Raw genomic sequence first — 12,771 nt, forward strand, 5'->3', positions numbered from 1 at the left:
AAGTTGGCAGCCTTACTGCTTGTTCAGTGAGACACAGCCAATTATAGCAGAGAGGGGCATGGGAAGGAGTGCCACAGTTACCTGGACTCCCTGCTTCACCTCAGTGGTACCCTGCCTAATTCCCATTCCCCTTTCATCATGTCAGATCTTGTGCCTTAACCAATGCTGATCCCTGCACTGCCCCTCTGCACATCTCCCCAGTATTCTGTCTTCCTCTTCCACCAGCCCCACATTGAGATACACCGTCCCAGTGCTCCCAAGGACTCCTCTAAGCCACTGCTCCGAATTCCAAGGACCCTGCTCCCACCACAGAAAGACTGGACCCTCGCAGCTCCGGTGTGCTAGGATACTTGTCTTCTCCCTATTCCAAAATCCCAGGGGCCTTTTCTATTCCCTGTGCTCCCATAGCCCAGAAGCACCTCCCAATGCTTTGCCATCTGTCTGTCTCCTATCTTAATACAGATTTCTTAATACAGAACCCAAGACTGCCTTCGTGTTCACAAACTCTGGGAATTCCTCTACACCCAGATACTTGGGAGTTCCCTTCTGTCTCTCCTACATCCTGTGAGCTCAAACAGCGCTACCTCACTCTGTTCCATTTCTCCAGGCAATTCCGTCACATCACAGCTGTATCCAGTTCCTCCATAAGCTAAGATCTGCACCTCCCAGAACCCGCTGTTTGGTTTAAAATCCACATCACCACTTTTCCCCAGTTTAAATGTGCCCACAGCCATAGCTAGCTTCTGGGTACCCATCCCCAACCCTGACAAACCTTGCTATTTGAAACATCGACATCATGGATGGTACTATATAAATGGAAGTTCCTCCTTTCTTAATCTGACCTTGATTCATCTTTCCCACTGCCTTCCTGATTATTCTTTGCTTTCAAAAAATAAAAGGTAAAAGTTTGTTGCACAGTTAAACCTGTGTATAATAATCAAAGTTAAATGGCATTAATAGAACAATTTAACTTGATTATAAATCACTGACCCTCATAACACAATACATTGCGTATTACATGGGATAACATGTTATAAAACATTATATCCTCAAATCTCATGGAAGCCTTGCCTGTATGTGTGGAGATATTTATCCATACTAGTTCATAATCCCTTCATGTCTGAGAGATAATGTCATGTCATATTAATCTTTCAGTGTGGCGTTATTACATATTCATACGGTGGCAGGAACTTGGGTTAATTGGTTTCACTTACCTAGCTCAAGGACCAGTTGTTACACTCCTATCTGAACCTTGGACATTGAATCTCTGATCTCCTAACAAGTAACCAGATGCTCAGCAGACAGATCACCTCTTTTGATATTTCTTGGTGGGTAAACAGCCACGCAAGAATAAAAACAGAATTACCTGGAAAAACTCAGCAGAACTGGATCGGCGGAGAAGAAAAGAGTTGACGTTTCGAGTCCTCATGACCCTTCAGCAGAACTGGAACAGTTCTGCTGAAGGGTCATGAGAACTCGAAACGTCAACTCTTTTCTTCTCCGCCGGAAGGGTCATGAGGACTCGAAACGTCAACTCTTTTCTTCTCCGTCGATGCTGCCAGACCTGCTGAGTTTTTCCAGGTAATTCTGTTTTTGTTTTGGATTTCCAGCATCCGCAGTAGTTTTTTGTTTTTAGCCACGCAAGAATTGCTTGTTCTATATTTCTTCATTTCTAAGCTACATTCTAAATGATGTTAGAGCAGTTTGCCACATGGTGGCATGCTAAGCTAAGGAGTGAAAGCTGCACTTTGTAGTTCCTCCTGAAATGTACATTTGCTTCACAAGAGATTATGATTAACGTGCACCCATATTCCAGACTTCTAACATGATCTGCCTGCCCTGTACTTTGCTCAACTTCTTTGAAACGTGTAATGTTTTACTGCTGGGTGAGCAGCACAGTGATCATTCATCGAAATCTGAGTTTCATTTCAGCTCGGACTAATGAAATCACCCATCGAGTCTCGTGGCAGATTGTAAGAACGCTGCATAAAAATGTCTAGAGTGTGTGTATATCTGTCCATCCAACATCGCACAGATACATCTGATAGAGATGTAAAAATGATCTTAATGCTCAGAGCTTCGCAGCTACAACCTGGAATGGATGAGTGTGTCCCAACCAGCAAAGTTCCCTGGCCGCAGGCTTAAACTCTGGGTGACCTCGGATTCTGTTTACTTATCACAATTAGACTTTCAGGCAACGAAGATTAATCAGAGCTCCACTTTAGCACATTGTGCACTTGGCGATATACTCCTGTTGGTATAAACACAAGTAAAATACAAGTTGATCTTCCTTGGTATCGCACATAAGTGGGTCTTAAACTCCTGACGTTTTGACTCAGAAGCATGAACGCTACCGCTGAACCAGGTGTACAGAATCTGTTTCAATTCAGTTGCACTGGTTCCTCCATCGCTTGATCTCAGTTAAACACTAATAAAGTCCACGAAGGAGTTTATTAATCAATGCAACTCATTTCGTCCTGATTCTGTTTTATGTTTGTATGACTTAAGATATTACTAAAGGCTTGGGGTAATGTGACGCTGAGTTCCGCCCATCACTTGCTGTACTTGTACAATGTTGGAAAATGTTCCCCCACCAAATATTACTGGTATGTTCTTCTCCAACAGATGCTAGATAACAAGACCTTCCTGGCAATGCTGAACAATGTTCTTAACACCGATGGTTTTTACTTCTCCACGACCTATGACATTACTCACACTTTGCAGCGGTTAGCCAACACTAGTCCAGAGTTCCAGGAGATGACGCTGCTGGAAAGGGTAAGGTGGACTCTGGCCTCATATTCTTCATCCTCTTGTCAAGGTGTACAGTCTGCTCCACAACTACAAAGTATGGTCGGGAATACATTTTGTAGTGCTGCAGGAACAGTTCCAACATGGGTTGTCAGGCATTTTTTAAAAAATTCATTCATGGGGTGTACTCGTCATTTGCGAGCCCAGCATTTACTGCCCTAGAGAAGGTGATGGTGAACTGCTGCCTTGAATCCCTCCAGTCTGTGTAGTGAAGGTATTTCTACAGTGCTGTTGGGTAGGGAGTTCCAGCGATGATGAAGGAATGGTGATATATTTCCAAGTCAGGATGGTGGGTGATCTGGAGGGGAACTTTCAGCTGGTGGTGTTCCCATGTGCCTGCTGCCCTTGTCCTTCTCGGTGTTAGAGTTAGCAGGCTTGGAATGTGTCGTTGAAGGAGGCTTGGCTAGTTGCTGCAGCACATCTTGTTTATGGTGCACACTGTGTGTCGTTGGTGAATAGAATGAATGTTTAAAGTGGTGGTGGAGTCCTGATCAAGCGGGCTGCTTTGTCCTGGATGGTGTTGAGCTTCTTGAGGGTTATTGGAACCGCACTCATCCAGGCAAGTGGGAGAGTTATTTCCTCTCACTGCTGAATTGTGCCTTGTAGGTGGTAGAAAGGCTTTAGGGAGTTGAGTCACTTGTTGCAGAATACCCAGTTTGTGACTTATTCTTTTAGCACATTCTCTATGTGGTTGGCCAGTTAAGTTTCTGGTCAGTGGTGATTCCCCCCCAGGATGTTGATGGTGGGGAATTCAACGAAGGTAGTATTGTTGAATGTCCAGGCAAGGTGATTAGAATTTCTCTTGTTGGAGATGGTCATACTTCACATGTTCGTGGCATGGATGTTACTTGCCAGTTATCAGCCCAAGTCTGAATGTTATCCAGGCCTTGCTGCATGTGGTATGAACTACTTCATCATCTGAGAAGTTATGAACGGGACTGAAGACTGTGCAATCTTGAGCAAATATTCCCAATTTTGACCTATTGATGGAGGGAAGTTCACTGATGAAACAGCTGAAGATGGTTGCATCTAAAACACCACCCTGAGGAACTCTTGCAGCGATGTCCTGGGACTAATTAGCTCCATTACCAACCATCTTCCCTTGTGCTAGGTAAGCCTCTAACCAGTGGAGTTTTCTCCCTCATTCTCATTGGCTTCAATTTTGCTAGGGCTCCTTGATGCCACACTCGGTCTAATGCTGCCTCGATATCGAGGGCAGTCACCTACCTCTGGAATTAGCTCTTATGCCCATGTTTGGACCAAGGCTGTAACGTGGACTGGAGCCAAGTGGAACCCAAACAGAGCATTGGTGAGCAGGTTGTTGGCAGATTAATGCTGCTTGATGGCACTGTCAGGGGTATCTTTCCATCACTTTACTGACTGATGGGGCAGGAATTAGCTGATTGGATATTACCTGCTTTTTGTGGACAGGGCATAGCTGGGCAATTTTCCACATTGCCATGCGTATGCCAGTGTTGTAGCTGCACTGGAACACCTTGGCTAGGGGCACAACTAGTTCTGGAGCACAAGCCTTTGGCATTAAAAGCCGGGATGCTGTATAAAATAAATTCAGTATTAATCAATCTTGAAAGAAACGTCATGGATTGTGAGGAAAAATAATTGAGAGTTTAAAAAATATATATTGTTTCAATATTTGGAGATCTTGTGGCGCAGTGGGTAGTATCCCTACCTCTAGGCCAGAAGCTCCAGGTTCAAGTCCTACTTCAGGACTTGATGGCCATGGAAGATCTGTTCATAACATGGCCAAACAGGTTGAGTGTCAACCTGCAAGTCCTTGCAACACACCAACAGCAGGCAGTAAGAGCGGGAGAGCTCCCTGCACAGCCATGTGATGGAAAGAACTTTGGAGTCTCTACCATCACTATCCATGGCTCCAGGCTACAACATGCAACTTGGACTCCCTGAGCGTACTGTAACACCACCACCACATGAATATTTTAGAATATCTATTTTTCAAATGCAGCAAACTTCATTGTTTTGTATAACATTGTGTAAATGTTTATTTTGCAGTTCATTTTTTCACCATGTTCCCTTTCACGCTTAGGATAATGGGTGGAAATGTTCCACCCCGCACAGTTAAAAGGTTTGGAATGAAATGAGATTGGAATACAGAAAATACCAGAGCAGATGCATATAGTTCCAAACTTTACTTAAGTTAAGCAGCTTGACAAAGGTCAACCTATAGTTTTTTTTCATTCATTCATGGGATGTGGGCGTCGCTGGCTAGGCCAGCATTTATATCCCATCCCTAATTGCCCTTGTTCAAAGGGCATTTAAAGAGTCAACCACACTGCTGTCGATCTGGAGTCACATGTAGGCCAGACCAGGTAAGGGCAACAGATTTCCTTCCTTAAAGGACATTAGTGAACCAGATGGGTAATGGTGAATCTGAGGTGATACAGATTCTAATAATGTAAATGTGGGTGATTCATTTTCAGATGTGTTTAATGTAGAGTCGGCTGGATTTGATTGCCTGCAGTAGCCTGGAGTAATTGGTATCACTTAGCAACGCTAGTGTTTTGAGACTGACTTTAGCAGTGGATAGTCTGCCAAGCTCCAATTTAAGAATGATCCAACCCTCATTTTGACTTTGTGTGCGGAATAAGATATGGAGTAATTTTGGCAGCTCTCAGGGAGAAACAGATTGACTATATTGCCAACCACACATCTGCTTTGCTCGTCTGTGTACTAGACTTGCACTAACATCAACAACAACTATTTAACAGAAGAATGTCCCATGGTGCTTGCACATTGGCTCTGTTAAACCCCAAGAGCTGCCATTTGAGCAGCTGGAGTCGTTCTCAAAAGCTGGTTGGCACCATCCTGGTTTTAAGGAAGCTGTTTTTAACGTGGGCTGTTCTGCAATATCCATATCAGAAAGTATATAGCAGAGGTAAGCTCATCTTGTTGAATGGGAGGTATTGCAGGTTTGAACTTTTACCGTCAAGCTGCGTGTATCTAATTAAACAGTGTGTTCTGTGGGATGTTTACATTGTACCCATGTTTACAATGACATTATCCTTGCAGGCAGATCAGCGCTTTGTATGGAATGGGCACCTCCTGCGGGAATTTGCTGCACAGCCAGAGGTGAGCTCTTTTGTAATGCAGGTTTTGTTTAGAATCGTAAAAAAGATACAGCACAGGAGAAGGCCATAAAATCTTGCCCAATCTTATGCTGAAAGGACGGAGGACTGGTGTGCAATTCATTGTCATTTCCAGAAGCATTCCCAGTAGAAAGCTAATTCTCTACCTGCATTAATAATTTAGCTAATACTGTTAAACACTGAATTCAGTTTGCAAGTCAGTATTGTATTGTGCAATAATCAATACATTGTGTCACAGTCTTTTCATGTGTTGGGACAGGACTGTTGAGTTAAGAAGTCTGCGTAGAAGTGGATATAGAAGTGAACTAATCCAGCCATGCCCTTACCAGCATTAGAAATGGAAACGAAGTTGTTTTTTTATTCATGCATGGGGTGTGGGTGTCACTAGCAAGGCCAGCATTTATTGCCCACCCCTAATTACCCTTGAGAAGATGCTGGTTAGCTGCCTTCTTGAACCGCTGCAGTCTATGTGATGTAGGTCCACCCACAGTGCTGTTAGGGAGGGAGTTCCAGGATTTTGATCCAGCGACAGTGAAGGAACGGTGATATATTTCCAAGTCAGGGTGGTGAGTGTCTTGGAGGGGAGCTTCTAGGTGGCGGTGCTCCCATGTGTCTGCTGCCCTTGTCCTTCTAGATGGTATGGCTGCCTAAGGAACCTTGGTAAACTCCTGCAACGCATCTTGTAAATGGTACACACTGCTGCCACTGTGCGCCAGTGGTGGAGGGAGTGAATGTTTGTGGATGAGGTGTCAATCAAGCCGTCTGCTTTGCCCTGGATGGTGTCAAACTTTTTGAGTGTTGTTGGAGCTGCACTCATTCAGGCAAGTGGAGAGTATTCCATCACACTCCTGACCTGTGGACCAAGATAAACTGTTACACCCATTTTTCCCTAATGGCATTCTCAACTTCTGGGCTGGAGACAGAGCTGTTAGCGTTTATGTTACTTCAACCATTCAGAACTGTGCATTATCCTTTGGGGTTCATTACTGAATATTGTGTACCGTTCTGGGCACCATATTATGGGAAGGATGTGAATACATTGGAGACAGTGCAGAAGAGGTTTACAAGAATGGTTCCGGGGTTGAGAAACTTCAGCTATGAGGATAGATTGGAAAGGTTGGGACTGTTTCCTTGGAGAGAAGAAGGCTGAGATATTCAAAATCATGAGGGGGCTGGACAGAGTAGATAGGGAGAAGCTGTTCCCACTTGTAAAACGTTCAAGAGAGGGCACAGATTTAAAGTGATTTGCAAAAGAAGCAAGTGTGACATGAGAAAAAAACTTTCTCACAACACAAGTGGTTCGGGTCTGGAATGCACTACCTGGATGTGTGGTGGAGACAGGCTCAATCGAGGCATTCAAGAGGGCATTAGATGATTATTTGAATAGAAAGAACGTGCAAAGGTACGGAGAAAACGCAGGGCAATAGGTCATAATGCTCATTTGGAGAGACAGTGCAGACATGATGGGCCAAAAGGCCTCCTTTTGTGCTGTTATGATTCTGTGAATCTGTATTTGTTTCAAAATGTGGAAGAGGAACATGTGGAGGCAGAATGTATGACTGAGTTGCGCACTTAAGTATTAACTGCGGAATAGGGATCTCCTTATGTTCTAATGAGTAATTAAATATTTTTCTGACATTTTAAGAATGCGAATGTTGCTGTTGTTACAGCAGATTGGTTAGAAAAATACTTGACGATCACAGCAGTTGTATTATTCACCTTAACTGATTGTCAGCACTTTAAATATCTTCCTTTAGACCAAAAGTGTTGAAGCAGTACATTAAAAGGAGGATGCTGCCAGTGGTTGGGACCCCATTCCACTTGGGACACCATCCCTTGGCAGTGTCTTATTAATCTCAATTGTTTTGAATGTCCACAGATTCCTAGTTTTTAACCTCTTAATTTTCTAGCAGGAAGCCTAGCCATCTTGTCTCCTTTATTTTACACAATGAGAAAGTGACTTAGCATCTCCCCTTGTTGAACACGGACCACCACTTTTGTTTTTAAAATTGTAGTACTATGTTCAAAGCATTGCATTCCCAATTGCCAACTAACGAATATTGATATCTGTCCAGTTCTAAAACATTCCCAGCTGAGTTAACTTATTGTTCTTTTCTCCCAAACAGCTTCATAGATTTGCTGTTCCAGTGATTCATGGCTGTATCCTTTTGCAAACTGGTGTTGAAGTAGTGGTTATAGGAATTATAAATCAAAATGCCTTGTCAAAGTGTAAATTGGCGTTAGTAGGAGCCTTGTTTGTAAAGCAAAAGCTTACATCTATATAGCACTTTTCACAACCACCAGCTGGTTCAAAACGTCTTACAGCCAATGAATAAGGTGTAGTCACTGTTGTAATGTAAGAAACACAGCAGCCAATTTGCACACAGCAAGCTTCCACAAACAACAGGGTGATAATGACCAGACCATCTGTTTTTTGTGATGTTGAATGGGGATGAATATTGGCCAGGACACCAGGGATAAATCCCCTGCTCTTTGAAATAGTGCCATAGGACCTTTCACACTCATCTGAGCAAAGAAGTTAAGGGAGGAAGTTCCAGTGTGAGGACCTGAGGCTGAAAGCCATTCTCCCTAACAATGAGATGTATCCTCACTGTTAGGTTACATCTTTGACATAACTATAATTGTGTTGTAATGTCTACATAGCAGTAGAATATTGGCATTGTTGAATTCCAGTATTACTGCTTCTGTCAGCAGTATATTAACCTCAGTTGATTTTTCTCACCTCTGTAACTGTTCATCACAGTTTCATTTCTTGTATTATTTTATGAAGGTTCTAAAATTTAACGGATTAATATTTCTTGCATTCCTAACTGACTCCTTTTTGTCATTTTCCTTTGGGCTGCTATTTCCTGCTTGCTGTCATGTTTATTGCATATATTTATACTCATCGCTGACTTATACACCTCCTCATTGGGCGAAAGGAATTCCAGCTTTCACAGAATTTGAAGTGACAGTCGCTGCAAAGTCTTTACTGACCAAACGCAGACTGGGCGACCGCTTTGCTTAACACCTTCGGTCTGTCCGCAAGCATTACCCAGACCTCCCTGTCGCTTGCCATTTCAACACTTCACCCTGCTCTCATGCCCACCTACATGTCCGTCCTTGGCCTGCTGCATTGTTCCAGTGAAGCTCAAGGCAAACTGGAGGAACAGCACCTCATCTTCCGACTAGGCACTTTATAGCCTTCCGGACTGAATATTGAGCTCAACAATTTTAGATCATGAACTCTCTCCTCCATCCCCACCCCCTTTCCGATCCCCCCCCTTTTTTTCCAATAATTTATATAGATTTTTCATTTCCCACCTATTTCCATTATTTTTAAATGTATTTACATCTATTGTTTTATCTCTACCTTTTAGCCTTTTTTGATTCCTTCACCGACCCCACCCCCGCTAGGGCTATCTGTACCTTGCTCGTCCTGCTTTCTACCCTTAATTAGCACATTCCTTAGATAATATCACCACCTTCAACACCTCTTTGTCCTTTTGTCTGTGACATCTTTTGGTTATCTCCACCTATCACTGGCCCTCTATCCAGCTCTACTTGTCCCACCCTCCCTTAAACCAGCTTATATTTCACCTCTCTTCTATTTTTACTTAGTTCTGTTGAAGGGTCATTCGGACTCGAAACGTTAACCGTGTTCCTCTCCGCAGATGCCGCCAGACCTGCTGAGTTTTTTCAGGTGTTTTTGTTTTGGATTTCCAGCATCCACAGTTTTTTTGCTTTTGTCTTTACTGACTTATTGGATGGGGATTTTATTGAAGAGCAGTTCCTTTTGAATGCCTCTGAAGTCATGACACATTGGAGGAGACATCCTATTACTTCCATTTCACACAGAGCTGTCTCTTTGTTTGGCTGACTGATTGAAAATGACTAACGGGCACCTAACGCTCTTATCTTGTCTCTCTTTCACAATCCGTTTTCTTTATTTCTTTTAACTTTTCTGCTGTGCTTTTTTAGATTAAAATCATAGTCTTAATTTTTCAATCTAATGGTCATTACAGTTTTTTTTATCGTTGTGAGTGCCCTTCATGGGTCTTGAAACAAGGCAAAAGAGATGAATTAGATCAATTTGTACAACTTTCTTCAGCCATAGAGTATTTATCAGTGTGCTGTTGATTAATGGCTGGATGTTACATTTTTATCCGCACACCAATCTAGTAGATCTATGATGGCCATTAAAATGGAAAAGGGATTTTCAATAAAATGATGACTCCTCCATTCCTAACAATAAACAATCTTAACTGGGAAACTTATAAAGCTTCTTATAACCTAGATTAGCTTCCTCACATGTATGGTGCTTTGGGGATTTATTGGGTTACCCAGCATGTAATTTCAGAAGGGATTTACTTTTTAATATTTTTGGGTTTTTTTTTGGAAGTGGAATATTGATCCCTGGAGCATTTCAGTGACACTTGTATTAAAGGGGAAACCTGATAGTTTGATGTGTTTTGTCACCCGTTTTATTGGAGAGCATATCATGAAGTCTGTTTGTTTGAGGTGCCTGTAACTCACTTGGAGCTTTTTCGTAACAAGCGTATTATGGTGAAAACAAGTAATGAGAAATTCTGTAGATTGATGCACTGAACTGTAACCTTTTTCACATCCCTCCTTTTATCAGAATGTTGAGGCAGTGGGATTTTACATTTTGCTTAGAGTCAGTGGTGGAGCTAATTTGTGCTCTAAGAGCAATACCTGGAGGTCAGTGCAGGAGTTGGAGGTACCTTGACTTAAGATATTTGAGGGTCAGTGTTGGAGCTATTGAGGTACCTGGGGTTCAGTGCTGGAGTTAACAAAGTACCTGGAGATCAGTGCTGGAGTTAACGAGGTATGTGGGAGTCAGTACTGGAGTTAGAGGTACCGGGAGTTGATGAGGTCCTGGGGCTCAGTGCTGCAGTTAATAAGGTGCCTGAGTTAATGAGGTAACTGGAATTGAGTACTGCAGTTAGAGGCACCTGGGGATTGTTGCTGGAGTTAACGAGGTATCTGGAGGTTGGTACTGAAATGAACGAAGTACCTGGAAGTCAGTGCTGGAGTTAACAAAGTAGCTGGAGTTAATAAGGTATCTGGAGGGCAGAGCTGGAGTTAACAAGGTGCTCATACATTTTGCTTTCTAAATTTTGCAGTTATCTGTACTGACAGAAGTGTTGCTGCCTTCGCAAATAGTCCAATAGTTTTTGAGATATTTAACATAAATGTCCTGAGCAGATTTTAAGTATTCTTTGAGATGAGGTGCAGAATCAATTGCACTTTCTTTAAATTGGTGACAAGGCTGGCATCATGATTTTTGTGACTTAGTGCACTTCAGAGGTAATGGAATTATACAATTCATCAAATTTATATTTCGTTTGACAGTTTTGCATGAGATGTTCCTGAGCTGCATACCTTCAGGAAATGGGTGTATTGAGAAACATACACTTTTGGATCTATCTAATGAGGGTGATTGCAAAATTAAGTGTTGTGTAGCTTTCAACTATAAATTGAGTGTCTAGGATGCTGACAAACTTACTTCACAGGTAAACCCTCAAAAGGTCTTTCAGATTACACTGACTATTAATCGCGTTTTATAAATAATGGTAAGAGCTAATTATTGGTATTTGTTGTAACCATTACAATAGTTAGCAGTTTTTGGGTAAAAGGTGTAGGTTTTACCAGCCAGCTTGGATAAAGTTCTCAATTTAATTAGGTGAACTTATGTACTCATGAAATATCTCAATCTTTTTCTATTTAACTGCCTATTTTTGTAGCGCTGTTGTTCAGCAAAAGATCGTTATAGAAATACTATGCTTCATGTTTGCAAACCTAGTAGACCATACATGACCTTCACCTTAAAACTTTGTTGTATTAAATTTGGAGTTGATATTTTTGAAATGATAAATGCAATATGCATCCTGTAGTAAATCCTTCAAATGATAGAATCTCCACAATGCTACTTATTTTTAATATCCTTAACCATCTATCTCTTATCTCAGTCTTGACTGTGAAACGTTGCAGCATAAATGGAAAATATTTTGACTGGACGGTTCTCTCCAGGAGGAGTTGTTTCAGGGCGGGAGTCCGGTACTATGTTCGAGGTAAGTGGACAGATCCTGTTGGTGATCAGTTAGCTGAGGGATGTTAACAGGATCCGAATTGGTTGGTTTAGCTGAAATCAAGACACGCAACTTTTCTTTACTGAGAGAGTTTATTGATTTGTTCAGTCTCACTGCTCTCCTCCCACACAACCCAGTGTCCCCGCTATCCCCTAGTTATATGTTTTCAAAGATGATTAATACCCATCCCATTTTTCTCTTAAACTTAGCAATGTAATTGGCATTAACAAACCTTAACTATGTAATTGACGAGACATAACAAGGGGTGTTCTCTTAACTGTATGGTGTAGTTCAAACTACACCTCGAGGTTTGTCTATTTTTGGACACTAAGACACAAAAGTAACATTCCGGCTGTGGAACAAGTGCAGAGATGGACCATAAGGTCGATCTTGGATGTTGTTGCATAATATTATAAAGAATGGCTGGAGAAAATTGGAGTCTTTTGTCCAGAGGGAATCTTCTATAATGCCTCAAAATATTCAGTGATATCAATGAGGTAAACTTGAAGCACTATTTAAAGCTAGGACTGTGCAGTAGAACAAAACGCATGGGCTAAAGCTGGTGAAGATTGATCTAGATCTGATGTTAGGAAGAAAATGATCTAAAATGACCTCCTGGGTGTAGGGTTCTTTTGTGGAGTTGATATTTTTTGCTTCATTTAAGATCCATCCCTCTAGCTGATGGGATGAGATCGGGGTCTAGATTTTCCTATGGCAATACCAAC

The 12,771-nt window shown here is 42.1% G+C and overlaps 1 protein-coding gene across 2 annotated transcripts in view; it reads left to right on the plus strand.

Moving 5' to 3' along the window:
- sacm1lb (SAC1 like phosphatidylinositide phosphatase b) overlaps positions 1–12,771 on the plus strand; it is a 71,965-nt gene that overhangs the window by 27,121 nt on the left and 32,073 nt on the right. For both annotated transcript variants that reach the window (XM_078539622.1, XM_078539621.1), the window contains exons 5-8: positions 2,626–2,775; positions 5,857–5,916; positions 8,060–8,093; positions 11,927–12,028. In XM_078539622.1, coding sequence (XP_078395748.1) covers positions 2,626–2,775; positions 5,857–5,916; positions 8,060–8,093; positions 11,927–12,028 — 346 coding nt within the window. The remainder of the gene's footprint in view (positions 1–2,625; positions 2,776–5,856; positions 5,917–8,059; positions 8,094–11,926; positions 12,029–12,771) is intronic.

The sequence above is a fragment of the Cetorhinus maximus genome, chromosome 3, assembly GCF_964194155.1.
Source record: "Cetorhinus maximus chromosome 3, sCetMax3.hap1.1, whole genome shotgun sequence".
In the NCBI taxonomy this organism is placed as follows: Eukaryota; Metazoa; Chordata; class Chondrichthyes; order Lamniformes; family Cetorhinidae; genus Cetorhinus; species Cetorhinus maximus.